This window comes from Radiomyces spectabilis (assembly GCF_025331425.1).
Source record: "Radiomyces spectabilis strain NRRL 2753 chromosome Unknown BYT42scaffold_7, whole genome shotgun sequence".
Classification (NCBI taxonomy): Eukaryota; Fungi; Mucoromycota; class Mucoromycetes; order Mucorales; family Radiomycetaceae; genus Radiomyces; species Radiomyces spectabilis.
Window position 1 is genome coordinate 743,366 of NW_026251932.1, and position 19,224 is coordinate 762,589.

General features: G+C 43.2%; 8 protein-coding genes across 8 annotated transcripts; 4 read left to right on the plus strand and 4 right to left on the minus strand.

Moving 5' to 3' along the window:
* Window positions 1-388: 388 nt before the first annotated feature.
* Window positions 389-1,948, minus strand: BYT42DRAFT_571135 (SRF-type transcription factor (DNA-binding and dimerization domain)-domain-containing protein). Its single transcript, XM_051568461.1, has 4 exons — window positions 1,672-1,948; window positions 1,377-1,556; window positions 1,207-1,305; window positions 389-1,117 (listed from the first exon to the last, which is right to left on the minus strand). The coding sequence occupies exons 1-4, from the start codon at window positions 1,903-1,905 to the stop codon at window positions 875-877; spliced, it is 756 nt and encodes a 251-aa protein (XP_051422980.1). The 5' UTR covers window positions 1,906-1,948; the 3' UTR covers window positions 389-874.
* A 1,525-nt stretch (window positions 1,949-3,473) lies between these two features.
* On the plus strand, window positions 3,474-4,112 carry BYT42DRAFT_484178 (ribosomal protein L19/L19e domain-containing protein; the record flags this gene model as incomplete). Its single annotated transcript, XM_051563726.1, has 2 exons — window positions 3,474-3,594; window positions 3,685-4,112. Coding segments are annotated over 2 exons (549 nt in total), but the record flags the coding sequence as incomplete, so codon positions are not given.
* Window positions 4,113-5,707: 1,595 nt separating this feature from the next.
* BYT42DRAFT_614324 (LIM-domain binding protein-domain-containing protein) lies at window positions 5,708-8,185 on the plus strand (the record flags this gene model as incomplete). Its single annotated transcript, XM_051571846.1, has 8 exons — window positions 5,708-6,102; window positions 6,181-6,250; window positions 6,367-6,475; window positions 6,579-6,748; window positions 6,811-7,023; window positions 7,087-7,156; window positions 7,236-7,301; window positions 7,362-8,185. The coding sequence occupies 8 exons, from the start codon at window positions 5,708-5,710 to the stop codon at window positions 8,183-8,185; spliced, it is 1,917 nt and encodes a 638-aa protein (XP_051422982.1).
* A 926-nt stretch (window positions 8,186-9,111) lies between these two features.
* On the minus strand, window positions 9,112-9,326 carry BYT42DRAFT_497166 (uncharacterized protein; the record flags this gene model as incomplete). Its single annotated transcript, XM_051564477.1, has 2 exons — window positions 9,112-9,201; window positions 9,261-9,326. The coding sequence occupies 2 exons, from the start codon at window positions 9,324-9,326 to the stop codon at window positions 9,112-9,114; spliced, it is 156 nt and encodes a 51-aa protein (XP_051422983.1).
* Window positions 9,327-10,961: 1,635 nt separating this feature from the next.
* On the plus strand, window positions 10,962-11,817 carry BYT42DRAFT_571146 (uncharacterized protein). Its single transcript, XM_051568462.1, has one exon. The coding sequence runs from the start codon at window positions 11,104-11,106 to the stop codon at window positions 11,728-11,730; it is 627 nt and encodes a 208-aa protein (XP_051422984.1). The 5' UTR covers window positions 10,962-11,103; the 3' UTR covers window positions 11,731-11,817.
* Window positions 11,818-11,854: 37 nt separating this feature from the next.
* On the minus strand, window positions 11,855-13,721 carry BYT42DRAFT_497664 (protoporphyrinogen oxidase; the record flags this gene model as incomplete). Its single annotated transcript, XM_051564512.1, has 3 exons — window positions 11,855-12,616; window positions 12,725-13,360; window positions 13,440-13,721. 3 exons carry the CDS (start codon window positions 13,719-13,721, stop codon window positions 11,855-11,857), a joined length of 1,680 nt encoding a protein of 559 aa, XP_051422985.1.
* A 990-nt stretch (window positions 13,722-14,711) lies between these two features.
* On the plus strand, window positions 14,712-18,076 carry BYT42DRAFT_352312 (uncharacterized protein). The gene is made up of 9 exons (XM_051563190.1): window positions 14,712-15,128; window positions 15,208-15,269; window positions 15,384-15,517; window positions 15,637-15,850; window positions 15,929-16,180; window positions 16,263-16,526; window positions 16,590-16,741; window positions 16,818-17,814; window positions 17,894-18,076. Exons 1-9 carry the CDS (start codon window positions 14,947-14,949, stop codon window positions 17,953-17,955), a joined length of 2,319 nt encoding a protein of 772 aa, XP_051422986.1. The 5' UTR covers window positions 14,712-14,946; the 3' UTR covers window positions 17,956-18,076.
* On the minus strand, window positions 17,921-19,149 carry BYT42DRAFT_352300 (S-adenosyl-L-methionine-dependent methyltransferase). Its single transcript, XM_051563189.1, has 4 exons — window positions 18,930-19,149; window positions 18,796-18,861; window positions 18,274-18,737; window positions 17,921-18,196 (listed from the first exon to the last, which is right to left on the minus strand). Exons 1-4 carry the CDS (start codon window positions 18,983-18,985, stop codon window positions 18,096-18,098), a joined length of 687 nt encoding a protein of 228 aa, XP_051422987.1. The 5' UTR covers window positions 18,986-19,149; the 3' UTR covers window positions 17,921-18,095.
* Window positions 19,150-19,224: the final 75 nt, after the last annotated feature.

Genomic DNA, 19,224 nt, shown 5'->3' on the forward strand with positions numbered 1-19,224 from the left:
AATGCACAACACAGGCAACCTTTGCAGGCGATATGAGAAGTTTTTGCACAGATGAGGCCACTGCGGTGAATGGTGTGGTGAGAAAAAAAAAAAGAAAGAAAAAATGAGACAACATAGATACTGGGTGCACCATGGCATCCGTTACGGAAACAGATAATTTTGCTACTACCGGAAACGTCTTCTTATAAAGCATGATTGTCTGTAGCTATTATGGTAGGTGACACCGTTAGTAAAGATCAGATAGTTTGACAGGATTCTAACTCCATTTTTAATGATCTTCGCTATTTCCTTTTTTTCTTTACGACGATAGAATGCCATCTATGTCAATGTTTTCCTAATTTGACATGAATGGGTAAACATGGGCTACCTTATTGTTTGACATTTTTATTTTAGAACTGTCATATTTTTCATCATTCCGTTGCAATTTTCTTTGCGCAATTTTTTATTTTTTATCCAACAAGTGCCCTGTGACGAATTTGAAGCTTCGCTGTGTGATCTTTTTTCTTCCCCGGACGGACCAAGACTTGTCAAGTTTGATCTGTCACATGCGAAAAGTTGTTTTTGGTAACGGTTGTATTGCATTTTATTATTTCAATATTTCTTTTCCAGACACCAAATCAAGATCCAATGCCAATGACCTATCCTTTTCATGACTATGACCGAGACGGGGCGGATATTGAATGTCCGCCAAAAAGCAAAGACCACAGCACGATTCTGGTCCGAACGTCGCCATCAAGGCAAGCCAGAAAAAAGTACACGTTTGATAAAAACAAAAACAAACACATAAGGGATCCGATTAATCCTTTATTCCTTTTCTTCTGTCTTGTGTTTCGCTTGAGAAGATGTAAGAATATAAATGATAAAGATCATACTACTATTTTTTTTGCTGCGCCCAATAATTGGGATTGCCGCCCTGCGGCATATACTGCGGATGGCCTTGATTGGTGGAGGAAGGATAATACGCCGAACTGGTTGGCTGAGCGGTGCTGTAAGCAGGATAAGCACCCACACCCTGTTGATTCATATAATTTGCTGGTTCGTAGGATGGCTGCGGTTGTGGATAGTTCGGGATGGGGACACCGCCATACCCTGCAACAGAATTTTCACTGGATTGACGCTGACGGCAATAAAAAGTAAATTAGTTAGCTGTTTGCAGAAGAAAGAAAAAAAGATGACGATAGGATAGCGCAAAAAGAATCGACTCACCTTTCTATCATACATATCTTGGTTATACAGGGATTTACCCACAGGCTCAGATGCTGTTGTGTTACTTTTGGTCGTGTGGTTTGAATGGGTGGGGCGCGGCTAGAAACATTGAGTTCTTTTTAGATATCATGTTGCCATGCAGATGATGGTTTCATAATTTGTCATATTACCGAAATTACGTCTGTAGGTGGGGTGTCGGGTGCATTTAAACAAGCTTGGATAAGATTCTTGCCTTCAGGTTTGGTAACCAGTGGTTGCAACTTGGGCGTCGTGAATGTATAAACAAGTCCAGTTTCCGATACCACCAGTAACAATACTTGTGTTCCCGTTAGTGTACTCAGTTCATACGCCTAAACACAGGATTCCATCAGTCATTGTGCACCAAGAAAAAAGCCAAAAACGCCATCCAGACTGCCAACCCATCTTACTTTTTCTTTCCTTATCCTTTTGTATTGGCATACTTACTTTTTTCATTATGCCAGCTTTCCGTTTAGAGAATGTGATGTGACGTCTCGATTTGTCTTCAATAAACTCGATCTTGATCTTTCGTCGTCCCGAGCGTTTTTCCGGCTTGCTATCATCATCCGAGTCATCTTCTTCGTTAGGATGATTATTGGATATTATATTGGGCACCCGATTATTGATTCGATTGGTCATAGGCGGTGGATGACCGGTTGGTAGTTGAGAGAGGTTATTCATAAATGTGTGAGAGATAAGAGGAAAAAAGGAAGGGAAATAAGACAAGGAGAACAAGAAAAAAAAATTATATACAAATGTACAAATAAGCTTTTTTTCCCTTGCTTCCCAAACAATTTGCGGTTCCCCCCAGGCTTCTTCTTTCTGTCACTATTTTACTACTGCCGACGTCTTCAACTCCACATTTCTGTCATGATTTCATTCGACGAAATATCGCTCAGTAGGATATCGTTTATCCACGGATTGCATTTCCATCTATTTTCCATCTGTGAATTCTAACCCCCCAAAAATTCGCGGGAATACCCACAGCAAGCCCATTTTCCAAAGTTACACAACCCTAATATAGTTCACGGTATATAAAACCAGCATATCGCTGAAACATATACCTTTCAACAACGAGAGAGATCCCACTCTTTTCCACCCGATAACACCATAGTCTTCAACGACAAGATAAAGATGAGTGCAATTTTGTTGGACAGTGGGAAACCGCATTGCGGAGAAAAATATCTCGATCTGACTAAGTTTCAAGGTGGAGAGTCCTCTTTTTTTTTGTTTTATTTTTGTACTTGATTTTCAGTAGAGACGAAATGGGGGGTATTCTCAGAATTTTTGTTCTGTGCCACCAAAAAACTCAACCAAGCTCTAGTTCATCCTCCCTTATGCCGCTATCAATCCTTTTTCTTTGGTGCTGATGTATCCACTGGACAAAGACACAAGTGTTGGAGCAAGAGAAAAAGTATGAGAAAAACTGTCCAATCGAGTAGTCATGGTGAATAAGGAAAGAAAAACAAAAGTACAAAAAGGAAGTCAACGTTGCTATCACATCATCATGACAATTGCAGTTCTTAAAAACATTACAACAATGAAAAAAAAAGACGAGGCGATAGTCTCTTCCCTCCACTGATGATCGATGGTTTCGTATTTTCGTTTCGTTTTGGGTTGCACAAATCGAAAAGTGTCGTTCTCACTTTGTTCAGTGAACTACACTATAAAAACCAGCCACCAGCTTTTTTGCATATACCGTCAATGTACACTTCTTTAGCCAAGTCTGACCACTGTCACTGTATCACGGTGCATATTTCTTGACAATTTCCATGGTCAAAGAAACACTCACCAAGCGCCCCCCACGTCTGGGAACCATTTTTTTTTTTAAGAAAAAAAATTGGTGGCTTGCGAGTGACGTGATACAAGAAAAAATTTTGGGAATATCCATGAGCTGTGGGCATACCTCATATCGTCCTCTTTTTTATTCGCCTGGATTAATCGGCACCTGTTAACATGTGAGTTGTTATTTCGAAAAGCCTGTAAAGAGAGAGTGAGAGAAATAGAGAGATGTTAGGGCTAGATTAGAAAACAATACGTCACGGCCATTTCAATGGGGCGATCGAGATGATTCTCATCATCCCTAGTATCAAAGTGCTTGTACATCTTTATACTACATGGCGTGACTAGAAGCAAAACAATGCCGAGATTTGATAGTTTTAATATTGTAACAAGGAAGCGTCGAGTTGCAGAAAAAGAAGACGGTTGGGAATTGTGGCATGACAAGAACATGACGTGACTGAACTGCTTATTTTTATAGGGTCAACTTGACAACTCAAAAGCGTTTGGCTGCCTCCGTGCTCAAGTGCGGTGAGAGAAAGATCTGGCTCGATCCCAATGAGGTCAACGAGATTGGCAACGCCAACTCCCGTAAGTAGCGTAAAACAACAGGCGACAATGGGGGATCAATGTGAAAAACCAATTTGACGTGGTGATCTAATATTTGCCCATTCCACACAGGTGCCAACATTCGCAAGCTCGTCAAGGACGGTTTGATCATTCGCAAGCCCGAAATCAGCCACTCTCGTTTCCGTGTCCGTGAACGCAACGCTGCCAAGCGTCTCGGTCGCCACATGGGTCACGGTAAGAGAAAGGGTACTGCTGATGCCCGTATGTCCCGCCAGGTTTTGTGGATGCGCCGCATGCGTGTCCTCCGCCGTTTGTTGCGCAAGTACAGAGAGGCTGGCAAGATCGACAAGCACTTGTACCACTCCTTGTACCTCAAGTCCAAGGGTAACGGTTTCAAGAACAAGCGTGTCTTGATGGAATACATCCACAAGGCCAAGGCCGAGAAGCAGAGAGCCAAGACCCTCAACGAACAAGCCGAAGTTCTCCGTGCCAAGAACAAGGCTCTCCGTGAACGCCGCAAGCAGCGTGCCGAGGAGAAGAGAACCGTCTCCCAGCAGTAAAAAACTTAATTATTTGATTCTTGAATGTAAACCTTGTTTGCTTCATAGAAAAGAATTTAGTAAAAAGGAAGGCATGACAAAACATTTGAACCGGTTGGTTTTTCCATCTTTTTTCTTTTCAGATTCTTTTTGATTCAGGAGAAATGCATTTAGTGGTCCCTTGATGAAATATGGTTATCTTGTGCGATGGTTAAAAAGATGCTGTAATTCGAATGGACGGAAGCATTGAATTGTGTACCATAAAGTAGATCCTTACGACTTGTTCTTTGCAGCGTTGCGCTTCATGTGGACACTAAGTTGTGACAAACGAAATATCTTTCGCTGAGCAAAATGGACTATGAATGAGATATGGTATAATCATAATACTGTACTTGGCGCTTGAGAAGTCAATCATTTATAAACGATCTAGTGCGGCACACGTTTTACTTTGGCGTAGGAACCCAGCTGATAGAATTGGTGATCGTTAGACATTGTTTGGCAAGTATATTCCTTAAAGTGGACACGAACCCTTTTTCTAAAATCTATTGTTAAAGACGTTATCCATCCAGGTTGGTGGCACGGATACAAAGGACAGAGAAAGCGTAGGGTTGTGATTTCAAACATCGGGGCGATGTTAGAAATGGGGCATACAAATCGATCGTTAAAGGAAGGAAGTGGCCCTGTAGCCAAGCAAGTATGTAAAACGTGATCATTGTTCGAGAAAGCTAGGTGCAGGTTTATTTATTATTTTGCAGCGCGCTTCATGTCGAATGTTCTTATTCATACCAATCCTTCATGGTTTCTCTACAGGATCAGTTGCCCAAGTGACAAGGAAGTGAGCGAGGCGGCGCGATCGACAATATTTGACAAATTTTTTTTCAGTGCAGCCATGACGAGCCAACTAGAACGTCAGGAAGAATTTTTTATGAGGGATAATGGACCACAGCAAGAGCGATGGTCCGATTCGTCCGGGAATCCAAAGACAGCCATTATTTTCACACCTCAGCAAAAGCAAGCATATAACGGAAAACATGCAACCCCACAACAGTGGATGATCAGTGAAAACCCTCTCTTCGTCATAAATATATTATACTCATTGTAACATGATCCTTCACGCTACTATTTTCAAATAATGACCCGCAGAACCATCAATAGACCTTGATATTGGGAGCTTGGCATTCCGTGGTGCTCAGATTCAATGCCAAAAAAAAAGAAAAGTGAGAGAGTTTTTCCCGTGGAATCGGCGATAAAAATTCCTTCGAGTTGCATGTTACCATTGCTGCTGTTAATGATATCCAAAAAGCCAACGGCTCTTTGCTATAAGAAAACACATCAGCTGTAAAGGAAATACCAATCGATTTGATTTTAGAATCAACCACTGTATCTTCTTTTTCTGTAGCTTATTCGAGCCATGAAATGCCGGCGTTTGAATCATTGATGTCACAACAATCCGACTGCAAACTCCTGGGAGCAGTTGATTGGCTTTATCACAATTCAGGAGGGACAACGGAACTATAAGCGTTGTAATTCGGATTCTTTGGCCTTCTTTTTTCCCTCCCCTCCTTTTGAGGTCCCATTTCCCTTTGGTTCTTGTGATGTCTTCTGGTAAAGCCCCTTTGGTGGCAACACCTCAGCAGCAATCCACACCACAGACGTCATCCGAGCGAGCACCACCACCACCATCGCAACAAACACCCTCCCAACCACAGCCTATTCAGACCCCACAACCGCCACCACAACAACAACCTATCCCAGCCCAGATTCATGGCCAAGCTCAAGTAAAAATGCAAGGACAGGCCCAAGCCCAAGCTCAGGCACAAGCATTGTTCAGACAACGACAATATTTGCAAGCCGTACGAGCCGCTGCTTTGCCTCCCACTCCCGTCATGACAGGACAAGTCTCACCGGCTGTATCTGCGGTTTCCAATGGCCATCAGGTCATGCCATCTGGAGCACCTAAAGTACTCGCTGCATCAACGCCAACCCAAAGGTAACATCGAAGGCTATCGATGATTCAACTGTAGAGTTTTTCTTTAATGGTCACTCTTTTTAACGATTCATCACTCAGAACGCCGTCCATGGGCCAAGCTGTGCTTCGCCTACTCCAATTTGCCGAGCAACTCAATCCTGGTGATCAGGTAACTTTGACCCACCCCTTCGTGAAGGAAAGATATAATGATTAACGGTGTGGGTGTTGCCTTTTTTTCCCCTCTTTCTTTCCTTCTTGTTTCCTCGTTCGGGATGATTACCACAGGCAGCGGATCGTGTATTTTGGGATAGTTTTGTGGATGAATTCTTTACAAGGACAAGTACACTTAAAATGGGACTCTGGAATCGAGAATCAGGTGCTCGACAGCCCTACGGTAAGGAATTGCTTTTTTTTTTTGGTTGCATTGTTTAGGATATGCTTCCCATCGGCCAGTTCTCATGAGATCACAACAAGCTAAAACCAAGAATTTATTACAGAGGTGAGCCAGGTGTTGATGGCTCGGTTTTTTCACACCCAATATCAGTGCAATGCCAATGCAATTCAGTTGACACTCGAGCAAACGATGGAATTTATCATGCCCCACGGTGTCATGAATGTAGAGTGTCCTCGCGCTAGCCTGATTCATCATTATGAGAATGGTACCGTGGTAAAGTATCGTAAATTATAGAGAAGGGATTTTGAAATTTCGTTCTCTGACGATGGTTACAGGTGTTCTCAACCGGGCATCTGTGGGTTCAGTTCACAATGACTCAGGACGGCGTATGGAAGATTGAACATTTGGACTTTACGTGTCAGGATCATAATGAATATGTGTCTCGTGGCCAAGTCGCCTCCGATCTCGAATCATCCACAACACCTGTGTTGAAGCCATCTCCTGTCAATCCTTGGGGTCTTCCACCCCGAGTTTTTCACATGTTGGAGGTAGGATATCGATAGGATATGATGGATCAGTGGGTAAGGAAGAGACTCATTGTTCTGATGCAGATGGCCAATGTGATGTCCGACCTTGGCGACGTTATTTTTCATTCGCATGTTACTGGAACCGGAGGACGAGGTATAAAAGCTTGATGGACGGTTTATTATTTGGGGAATTCGATACTGAGAGAAAATCATGATGGGAATTGCTTATGTAGAAAGTTTGGCCGCCATCGCCCACACTTACCAACAACGACTTAATCAGGTGGCTTCTGAAACTGATGGTAAATGAATAATTGGAATTTGTGTGGTTAAAAATGGGTCGATATTAAATAGCTATCTAGTCATGACTGTAAAACAAGAACAGGGACAAAATCGAGCCGTGAGCACTCCGCCACCACCCGTTGTAAAAACACAGAGCAATCCACGGACAACCCCGCAATCGCTTCAATTTCAACAAGCTGCTATGCAGATGCAACAGCATCATGCGCAACTGCTTCGACAACAACAACAGCAGCAGCTATTGCAGCAACAACAGTTGCTACAACAACAACAGTTATTACAACAACAGCAACAGCAGCCGGCGCCGTCATCGCAACCGTCCGTTTCATCTGCGCAACAGAGTCCTATAGTTCATCCCAATCCTTCTCTTCAATCACAGCAGCAACTACAGGCATCCAATTTCCCTCAACAACAAGCATCACAACCGTCATCGAATCAATCACAACAGCCACCGCAGCAACAGCAACAACGAGTGATGATCTTTCAACAGCAGCAGCAGCAGCAGCAACAGCAACAGCAACAGCCACAACAGCAGCAACAGCCACAACAGCAAGGCGGAAATCAAGCGCCACAAACACCTCAATTGACTCCCCAACAACAGGCACGAGCTGGCCAAACTGCCTATTCACAACAAGCAGGATACCCGTCGCAACAAAAATCGCAATTTACGCCGCAACAAGCACACGCTCAAGCAAATGATCAGTTTGGTCAGAGCCCTGTGATGCGTAAGAAATCTCGACAATCCGGCACACGTGGCCGATCCAACAGCAAAGGCACTTACCAACAAGTGATAGGAAAACGGAAAGATTCGGCTCCGGAAGCAAAATCACCTGTCATGCGAAAAAAGCAATCCACTACAACGCCAATTCCCACTGCAAGAAAATAATTTTACCTTTGATGCCTGTTATCTCCCCGCAAAAAAAAAAACCAAAACTTATACTGGGCAAGCCAATTCGATCTATCAGGAAAAAACAAGAGGAAAGAAACCAAACGGACAAGCAAACAAAGAGAACGAGAATGGGACGATACAAAAAGAAAAAGCGCCCAAAGTGGACCAATGATATCCCGTTCTCTCCGGACTCCTGCTAGAAGAGATACTGTATTCTCTCTCTCTCTCTGTATATCCTCCTCATTATCATCATATCATGGAGTGCCTACATTATATGTTCATACGCCGCTAATATCTTGTTTATATGTAAAACTCAAGCAGAAATCCGAAAAAGAAAAAGTAAAAAAGATTTATGTAATGGCAACCTCTGCTAGCATAGTCAACACTGTATGATTTTCAAATGACATCTCATTACAATGGCTCCTCTTGCCATTCAATTTTTTCGAAGAAAGTGTTGCAGGCCGGTTTTATACTGTATATGTATTCTTGTACGCATGCCAAAGTCTCTCCCAGAAAAACCGCTTCATTAACGCATATGTGACGGAGAATTCTTGATGTATGTGTACGTGTCAATTAAAATAATGTTATTCTACCAATCCCCGTCTTCAAAAGAAACACCACAACATATTTATTCAATCAACCTTTTTACCGCGATCAGTGTTGAATACCGGGGTTGACAAGTCTTCAACTGGTGTGTGACCTGTACTCGTTACAAAGATTTGATGTCGTTGAATCAGAAATAAACTTTTTTAATAAAAACCTATTTGGTAAGGTTTTCAGAAGGATCTAATTGCAGAAGGTACAGAATACGATCTAATCAAGAGGAACGGGTGGATGGCAATTTTCTCTTGAATATTTTATAGGCAAGTTGACATGTCTTTACAGTAAACTTTTGCTTGATAAATGGTGAGTAGCCTATTCCATTAGCATTCGGCTGTCTCTTTGATAGAATTCTGCTGAGATTGTGGTATGAACCACTGAGACGGATGAACACCGTTGCGAGGGCAGTTAGGCTAAAAATTGTTTGGTGGTGAGGAACTAGTCTTGTGATCTCAAGTGTATATCTACTGACATTATGTCGTGGCATCCATTGGCCACAAAGTTCGCACGTCGCAGGTCGCTCGATTGTGGGTATCATTGGCGACAGCACCAGAGATAATGTGGGGGTAAAATAAAGTTTCATCGTGATGGAGATTCTGACAGTTTGAAGAGTTACAAATAGCTCAAGTCAGTCTCATTTATACTTTTTTTTTCTCAACTATTGCCAAGTAACGGGTTGCCGACAAGAAGTTGGTTTCTTTGTTGCCAGGAGGAAGAATGTTGTCCACCTGTCATTATGTCCATATTTACAAATGCATTGTTCAAAATTAAGCTTTCATTTACTTTTTTGTTGCTTTGCAAAAACATACTCGGGCTCCAGGTTTCGTAATTACAATCATTTCATAACGAAGGTGACAAGGGATTATTTTTAGTCTCAAACCATTGTTCCTGTGAAGCAGAATTGTCACAGCAACGTTCCAGGTAACGGAATCGCACCCTTCATTTTTTGCTTGGAAACTTTGATGAAATTGAACGAAAACATTGATCACCCATCTAAACTCAAGACAATTTCCACTTGTTTACAGCAGCATTACATTTGCTGTATCAAATGTATGAAAAGGGAAGTTTCTGCCATATCAATGCATCGCCACATACACATCGTTTTATGTTGTCTCTTGCGTCGGAGCAGCATTATAAGCATAGGTCGTCGAGAATGATGAGGAGGGGATGATTGGTGCAATTTATGGCAATCGCGGATGCTGTCATCCGCTAGAGATGAACAATGACAAGCTTTTTTAGGAAAAAGTGTAAATAAAAAAGCACATTTTGGTTCGTAAATAAGTGGTGGTGAAAAATCAACTCTTCTGTCACATGAACAGCATCAGGACTTGCTGTGCATGGAATTTTGTCTTATTCTGGCTTTGGCAACGCCATAACAAGCACATGATGTTCCTAGTAAAATCTTAATTGCTCATACCGGGAAATAATGATTGTCATCACACAACAGCAGATGGTAAGTAAAGAGAAATGAATACGTAAGTACAAGTGCCTGCCGTATTTCCGCCTAAACGTTGAAAAGTTTATGCACCAAAAGAAACCATTTGATTTGCGATACGAAAATGGTTTCAGCACCTTGGAATTCAATTCCGATTTCTCTTTAACGCTCTCAGTGATAGAGTCATAAATACGTTCCGAGATTAATGGAAATTTTTTTTCGAGTCAATTTGTCCGTAGTTATCAGGCTGTGCCAACGTGAGATCATGTGTTAGCAAACACCACTCATGCATGTCAAGAACTTTGATTTCCTGCTTTGGTAGCTCTTGGTTACTTGCATTTGGTCATGTTTATTTGATCAATCCATAACATCACTACCAGGCACAAGCGCGATTCTGAGTTAAAGCTAATGGAAATCTGAAACCGTCCGAGAAATTTCTATTCACCAAACCAGTTGACATAAGTGAAACATTGATGTATGAGCCCCGGAAAATGACATCAAGAGCAAACAAGAGCTTGGTTAGGCCGTTGCGATATCTATCCACTATACCGCATTGGACCACAATAATTCGATCGAAAAAGTTGTGAATGATTACTAAAAATGATACGATAGTTTTAGGAAGGATAAACCAAAACCGTAGTTTCCAGCAAAAAGTGTCGGTGTTGGGCAGTAGCATTCCCAAAATAACTGCAAAGTTTATGTTAAAATCCTGCCAATCATACGAGATTTCTTACCGAGGCTGACTTGCCACAGTGTCTGTCTGAGTTTCATTTAATTGGCTTGCATTTTCATATAATAGAACGTTCCTTTCTATTTTTTTATATTTTACCCTTCTTTTTCTTTTCATACAACTCTTTACTTAACTTTACAACCAATTTCAATGGCATCTGTTAATAACACTCAAATTATCATTACTTCGGCTGATTCTGGTCCGACCACCGGCTTTCGTCGCACTCCTGCTCCTGACAATCCTGAGAGCTTCTATTTCAACCATGACCCAATTTCAGCGGTAATTCATGCCGATGATGGAAGGCGGTACAAGCTCGAAAATGCGTCCGTTCATTTGACGGATAAACGTCTAGTCCTTTTGGTTCAACCGAATCTGTATTCGGCATCCCGACGTCACAGTTACCATGAGTCGTCATCAGTGTTCAGTTTTCAGGTCGACTTGTTCAACCTAGCATCGCTGAAATGGGAATCACCAAAGAGTAAAGCCATGCAACTGCGGATTACCACATGCCAACAAGAGACCTACATCGTGCAACTCAAGTTTTCCAAGGCCGATCGTGCACGGCAGAACGCTTTCAAGGAATATCTTGAAATGATCACATCGGCATCGGTTTCCAGAAGACGATCCGTGGCCAGTCTCAACTCGGCTGCACCTTGGTTACAAGATGAACTGCCAAGCTACGGTGAAGCCCTTAGGCAAGCACCAGCTTTCCAAAGTCAACACTTGTCACCGTCTTTAGCAGCGACCCATCCTCCGCCACCAGCATACAGCTGCTAAACGTATAAAAAAAAGAAACCCACAGCTTTCAATCTTCACATTTTATGTAAATTATTATATTTTTGAGATTTTACATTGATTTAAACATACCTTGTATATTTCTACCTTTTTTTTATTTGTATATTTATGCCTTCATTAAAATATCAACATGACTTTTGCTTATGCGAGAACTGTCTACCATTTCTTGACGACTTTTGCCTTCGACCGCGGATCCAAGGCCGGTGACAATCTTGTCTTTGGTGCCCAATGCACCTGATACAAGTAATTCCTCCACAAGCGCTCGGCTATTTTTAATGCAATCGGGCACACTGACCCCCAAATAACTTGCACCAGTGACACTCATTAGATGACCGTAATGCTGCTGAAGAGCTTGATGCATGGCAGTTAAGCGTCGTTCATGACCCACCAGATACTGTGGAATACAGCGAGGAAGCAGATTGACCATGGAATGGGTAGGTTGAGTATCAATGCCGAGGAAAGACTTCATGATGTTGAGCGTATGATCATAGGCCGCGCTTGGATCAAGCTGCGTAATAGGAACTTGAAACGCTTCATTGTAATCTGAACCACCGATCATGGCTGTGAACTTGATCACATCTGAGCGGTGTGGATCTTGACCAGGAAGAGCATTTGAGTCAAAAATGACACCCAACGTGCCAGGCACGGGTATTTTCGATTTGGAATCTTTGTGTGGCGTGAGGAAACCAAAACCATCAAACGAGAATGGAATGTCGGCAGGATAGGCTACATTGACAACCGCCACATCAGCCGACGGATTATGTGCCAAAAAAGGGATTTCCCCCGGTGCCAACAACTTGTCCAGACCAATGGAAGGTACAGCCGCAATGGCATGCTCAGCATAAAATTCGGATTTTGTCGTTGTGATCTAATGAAATTTGCGAGGAACGAAATCAGTTCCTGGGTTGAAAACCCCCCTCTAACTTCATTTCGTGTCACCGAGTGGGGGTGATTGGTCAATGGCGGTGCGTTTTACCTTGATTTCTTTATCGTTGTCGCTGCGGGAAATTTGCTGCACAGGTTCATCGGTAATAATCTGCACGTTCCCCTGATTCTCTAGCCAAGCCCGAAGCTGCAGTGTCACGGATTCCATACCATCTTTGAGTCCAATGACACTCATGTCTTCAGTGGAAGCAAACCATTCTGGGTCCTCTTGTCGAGCACGGGCCGCCATTCCTCTTTCTCGAAAACTGTAGGATTTTCCAGCCCCAGATGCCATGCCGCGGACAACGCTTCCTTTGGCTCTTTCCGCTTCGTACAACACACGAAAAGTCGATTTCAAAGACAGTTGCTTTACATCACCGGCATAAACACCATGGGCTAATGCACCCATAAGGTTGAGAGCGCAGTGTTTGTTGAAACGGCGGACCATAAAGTCATATAGTGATTCATCGTCATCTTGACCTTCTGGAAACGTCTTTTTGGGGATAAAAGGTTCACAGAGGCCGGCTGACATAACCGACTTGAAGATGGGAGGCCTTTTGAACAGAAATTCCGAAAGAGAGCTTGGTAAAGTATTAATTTTCCCATCGTAATAGATGTAGCGGTGTTTTGCCGAAGGATGCGTTTTTGGGACATATAATAATGCATCTTTTAGGCCGAGATCACGAATCTAAAATAGCGGTCCTTTGGGCATAAGTAAAAAAACAAGACGGATTGTAATAATGCATAAAAATAGGGCATAAACAAACCATTTCCAGCATAATAGCTCCGGCGGGACCTCCTGGTCGTAACGATCGAGGACCTGCTTCAACCAGAATTGCATTGTCGTCTTTCTCGTGGGCTTCCCTGAAAGGTGGCGACGAGTAGTGACCGGGCGCTATACGACGACTGCGAATCCAACCTCCAACGCGATTAGTGCCCTCAATGAGGAGAATCTTGGTGGTGGCAGGTGCGAGTTTTGACAGATAAAAAGCAGCGGAAAGACCAGAAATGCCACCGCCAACAACGGCAACAGTAGTAGGACCTGGCATGGTGAAAAGCTAAGGGACGCGAAAAAAGAATCGGTGTGCTGCGGGTAAGCGTGGTTATACAAAAAGAAATGGACACCAACGGAGCCCGGGATGAATGGAGCCGAGGTTGACCCAGAAATGCACGTGATGTATTCAGCTTGAAAAAGCTGTGATGGAAAGTTTTTTGTGCGACAAAAAACCAAGCAACCAATAACATTGAAATTCATTTCAAAGCCCGTCTTTTCCAGAAAAGGTGTTGGTAAAAAAATTGATCGCCCATGCGTCCAGCAACAAAAAAAAAAGAGGATATGGTGTTATACGGCGTCATCGTACAATGTGTTGTAAAAAAGCCGTATTTTCTTATATCCAAATATAGCTAGTATGAAAACTCTAATACAGGCATGTCCAATAAGGCATTTAGCACACATGATCATCTGATAAGGAGGAATTGATACTGTAGAACGATGATTCTTATAAAAGAATTCTTATAAATTTTATATTGGTCTTTTACCATTATAAATCTTTAGCTTATGAGATAAACAGAATCAACACTGTAATCTCTTCTATGGTTTATTGTCAAACCAGCGACTCATTCATGGGTTTTTTGTTAACAACATTCGAGGCTCTTTACGAGGGCAGACATTGACCGACTCATATATGAACATTGGCTCTCGTAGTTGTTTTTGTTAATTACTTACTCGATTGCATTAAAAAAGTAGCCATGTTGCAGTTTATAAGTGATGCAATTTTTCTTTATGAGCGTCACGTAACAAGAGTGGCTTACCCAAATCATCGTATAACGTTCATAGTTAATTGCAGGAATGATACGCCGTGGTGTATATATATATATATATATTATAAGCAGGATGATAGAGGGCGATGAGTGGATAATGAGGGATAAAAATGAGGAAAGAATATTAATACGAGTTGGGTGGTGGGTGAACGGACTTTGTATTGCTTTTGGGTGGGATTCGCTGACCCATAATGAGAGAAAAAAAAAATCGAATTTCTTTCAGTGGGGTCTGGTCTCTGCGGAAAAAAAACCACTGCTTGGAAAAATAAGCTACTTTTTTTTGCCTCTTTCTTCTTCCCTTTTTCTCAATATTACAAGTTTTTTTACGAGAAAAACCTTAGAAAAACGCACCTTCAACTCAATAACACCACCGTCAACTCTTTCTTCTTCTTTTTCTTCTTACCTGCAAGTCTATTTGTCTCAATCTTTACTTGATTTTATCCATCTGTGATCATGTCCGACCACGAGGAGGCCAGTCATACAAGCACACCTTCACCGTCCGGCTCTGCGGCTTCCACCAGTCTTTCTAATCATGCGCCAGTGATACGATACTCAAAGGACATGCTTCTCTCTCTGCACGACAGTCCACTTGTCAGCAAGCCAGACACCATGCCGTCGCTTTCAGTTTGGTTTGGGTACTTAGTCCAGCATTTTGGCACCATTAAAAAAAAAAAAAAGCTGGTTTTACGTTGATTGATGCTCACACCCTTTTAGTGAGGACCCTAGCAGTGCAAACAAAGCTATTTTGAACGGAGCCGTCATTCCTCGTGCAATAGGTAATTGGCAATGAACCCTGCATCTACGTTTCGAAATGGATTTCCCAGGCTACTGGGAACGCGCCGAACAAAAATCACTAAAACAACATCAACGTCATTCCTTTTCATTACCAGACAAAAGTATCGTTCTCGGTCCACCCAAAACCAATTTTGCTTCCTCACTCTATGGAGGCTTGAAACGTTCAGAAGATAACGCTCTCTCCAAACCTTCATACACATCTTCCTCTTCGTTCGCAAGACATCGTCAGGTAAGTCGACATCAGAAGGGTTGGGCGGGGAATGTTCAAATGCCAGTTCTTTTTTTTTGGGGGGGGGGAGGGGAGAGAGGGGGAGAATCTTTCTTGTTAACTCACTTTTGGTCCCATAGACCGACGAGTCTCGGAATAGAGATTACGGACTCAAAGAACATAGACCACTTCGAGGTCCTTCTCACGTGGGCGAGAAAGGATTTCCTCATCGAGACCGTGAACGACGAACATCGACCCATGGCCCATCCTCTCAATTGAATAGTAAGCGACATCCGAATGATCGTTTCAATGATCGATCGATGAACGGTGATACCCCGAGAGGTCGACGTGAATGTATGTTTGCCCCGCAGCTCTTGTCATTGTTGTCGTTTCTAATCTAAATGTCATGTTATTTTTATTACTTGTCTCTAGACTCGCGTGATGCGCCAATGCGCGGAAATAGACCACATGGACAAGGTAGCTACAACGATTCAGAGCGAGTTCCGGAATGGCTGGATTACAGTCCAGAAGCGGAGGAAGATGAAACCAAAGGACAAGCAACAACCCTGGAAGAAGATGATGCGCAGGCGAAATTTGCGAATGATCTGGAAGCATGGAAGTCCAGTATGAAAAAACGAGATCTTGATGAAGCGGGAAAGACGTCCCCGTCAATGCCACAAAAACGTAAGTCCGGTCGAGTCCATTACCATATCGTCATCTGGTTCAACTTTTGTACTAAACATGTTTTTGTGTGCGTATCACTTAGCCATTGATGCAGTCGATCAAGTGTTTAGCAGTGCTCCATTGGAGGCACCGTTCGCCACTCCTCCCAGTGACGGATTGGTGGATTCTTTCTTTGACAGTAATTTATCACCTATGCCGGCCAAGGGAGGTTCACGGTTTGCAAAGTTCTTTGCCAAACGAGAAGAATCGTCGTCCAACACATCCGCCACTCCTGTCAATGAAATGTCTCCAGCGGCTGATTCGCCTTCCAATCCCAAATCCATTACGCTCAATGACTTGTTTAAAGGTTCTTCTGCATCGCTGACTTCATCGCAATCGTCGCTCACAGATATGTCTTCCATGCGCCAAGGTGGCAGTCCTACCGTCCGCGCATTATCGGAAGAAGATGTGTTGAGAAGCTTGGGTGCCTCCAAGTCGCCATCCCAAGAATCTCAATCAATTTCTCCTGCCGAGAATGCTATGGGTTTCAATCGCGTACTTCAGATCTTGTCGCAGCCAAAGGTATAAAAAACCTTGCATTTGTCAATTCGGCCGATTCATTGGGCTCTGGGTGTTTAACTGTTCTGGTTTTATTTAGCCTATCATGACGACTTCAGGTAAAAGCTCGCCTTCCCGTCGTCCGTTAACCTTGGCCGACATTGAAAACCAGACCAAAGAAATGCATATTCGGTCACCAAAGCAGGATAAACAAGAAACTTATTCGCAAGGCACGCCTTCTCCTCGCTTTGGACCTGCCCCTGCGCTTGATAAAACAATGGCGAATCAGGAAAACCAGGAAACGGAAAACAAAGATACAACCCCAGCACATAAACCAAAGAACGTCACATCGAGGTTTGCAGGTAACTTGCCTACGTCGGTGCTTCGGCAAATGAGTGCGAAATCTTCAGAAAGTCGATCGCCATCCATTGTATCCAGTAAATCGGTGACTCCAGGCCGCACGCTGGCGAATGAATCGCCCTTGATTGGTAACCGTTCACCTGGCTTGAAATCCTCCATTGGATCATCATCACCTCAGCAAGGAGGCACATCAGTCTCGTCGCCCGGCTTTTATGCTTACAATAACCATGCATATCATCAGCCCATGTCGTCGACCTCCGGTTATCCCATGGGTCATGCTCCTCCTGTCATGGACACTAATGGCAACCGTCCACCCAGAGACACCGCCGCATTTGAGCAGTTATTGCGTTATACTGAAGGCATGGTGCCTGTCATGCAACCAGGTGCACAATCGATGATGAATCCAATGATGGCACCTCCCATTCCATTTACTCAGAATCAGACACATTCACCATCGCAAGCTCAACATCCATCCCAACATCAACAGAACAACCATCCACAACAACCCCCAATGCCACGTTCTTCAATGGATATGTTTCTTCCGCCGCACATGATGCCTCCCATGCCGCCCATGCCTCCCGGAGCAGCAAGACCAATGATGCCTCCTCCTCATCAGCTCCCCTCGCATTTGCAAGGACAAATGCCTCCACGGTTCCCAATGCAACCTGATATGATGCCTCCTCTTCCTGGCGATTTCTCACGCATGAATATGGCTCCTCCTCATGTAATGGCCAACGGTATGTATTTTTTTCTCTGTATCACTTTGTATTCATAATTTTGCCAAGAAAGATAGGCTTACATATGAATGTTTAATAGGAAATGGCGCTGGTATGCCACCGATTGTCTTTGGAAAGAATGAGGGATGGAATCGCCATTAAAATATCTAAGCTTATCACACAACTATTCATCAATTGCAAATAAATAAAAAGCTGATCACGGGGCTATTTGATGCTGATGAGGAACCTATTAGACCGACTGCTTTGTTCACTATTTGCTTCTTGCTCTATTTCTTTTTTCTTTATAGAGGTAATGGTTCGAATGCGACTGTACAAATCTTGGATCCTGTCTGGCCACCAAACGAGAAGGTAGGGTATTTGACATGAGAATGGTAACGGAAATCTAGCGTTTCACACAAAGAGAATTAGCCATCCAGTCCAGTCCTGGCCATATCAGTCCAAAAAGTGAGAGAGGCTTACGATGTTTAAAGCTTTCAATCAATTCTTCCATTGTCCAGTTGCAGCTTGTGATAAGGAACAAGCCTTGTGGATCCATCATTTTTCGGGTCGCTTCAATATATCGTTCCCTAGGTCCTTCTTTTCCTTGCTCTTTGGCCGCTTTTTGTTCAGGATTTAGGGAAATGGCGTCAAATGTGCCCTTGTCAAGGACAATGTTGTATGTCTTTTGACGCCAGCTGTCGTCCTGCAAAAAGTCGACCGCCTCATAATGAATGTTGGACAATCCTCGTTGATCCGCAACCGATTTTGCCAGGTCGATAGCCGCCTCTGAGTAATCGATACCTGTCAAGTTACTGTAACCTTCGTTGGCAAGCTCCAATAACAAGTGACCATTGCCGCATCCGAGATCGATCACAGCCGCATTGGGATCGTTCACATTTTCAGTCACCCACTCCACCATGCGTTCCACGCTATCTTCTCCAAACCTATTGCAACTCGTTAAAGCACGAAAAAGCAATTACAATGCAGACGTAAAAATCGTACCAAATCTCGCCAATGTCACCGATTTCTTTAAAATTGGTGTTTTCTCGATTGTACACGGCATCCCAACTAGAACGGATCCGTCAACCTTTTTGTCCAATAAAACGATATGAAGATATACAGGCATACAAACGTACTAGGTTTTTGTACCCAAGGCGGATGCCTCGAAATCTTGTACTTCAGGATATTCCATGGCTGTTCGTTCCCAAAAAGCAGATTTTCGGTCCGCTTTGGGTCGTATGCCTTTTCGCTAGGGACACAACCGGCTCTTTCAGTCACGTGATATTTGTCCTGAAAATTGATCGCTGAATAACCTTCTTCAACCTTGTATTGTCACCAAAAGTCCCAAACGAGTTGTTTACCTATTCAAGAGACATCATTTTGACTGCTGCGACGTAAAAAAAAAATTCAATAGATTTGCTGCAAGACGGA

Bases quoted from the DNA above. Each gene is read 5' to 3' on its own strand.
- BYT42DRAFT_571135 (XM_051568461.1), bottom strand. From the start codon at position 1,905: ATGAATAACCTCTCTCAACTACCAACCGGTCATCCACCGCCTATGACC. The intron at 1,557-1,671 runs GTAAGTATGCCA...TCCTGTGTTTAG, and splicing joins AAGCTGGCATAATGAAAAAA to GCGTATGAACTGAGTACACT. The intron at 1,306-1,376 runs GTAATATGACAA...CAATGTTTCTAG, and splicing joins CACCTACAGACGTAATTTCG to CCGCGCCCCACCCATTCAAA.
- BYT42DRAFT_571146 (XM_051568462.1), top strand. From the start codon at position 11,104: ATGGCATCTGTTAATAACACTCAAATTATCATTACTTCGGCTGATTCT.
- BYT42DRAFT_352312 (XM_051563190.1), top strand. From the start codon at position 14,947: ATGTCCGACCACGAGGAGGCCAGTCATACAAGCACACCTTCACCGTCC. The intron at 15,851-15,928 runs GTATGTTTGCCC...ACTTGTCTCTAG, and splicing joins CCCGAGAGGTCGACGTGAAT to ACTCGCGTGATGCGCCAATG. The intron at 17,815-17,893 runs GTATGTATTTTT...AATGTTTAATAG, and splicing joins TCCTCATGTAATGGCCAACG to GAAATGGCGCTGGTATGCCA.
- BYT42DRAFT_352300 (XM_051563189.1), bottom strand. From the start codon at position 18,985: ATGGAATATCCTGAAGTACAAGATTTCGAGGCATCCGCCTTGGGTACA. The intron at 18,862-18,929 runs GTACGTTTGTAT...GATCCGTTCTAG, and splicing joins GCCTTGGGTACAAAAACCTA to TTGGGATGCCGTGTACAATC. The intron at 18,197-18,273 runs GTAAGCCTCTCT...GTGAAACGCTAG, and splicing joins GATTGAAAGCTTTAAACATC to ATTTCCGTTACCATTCTCAT.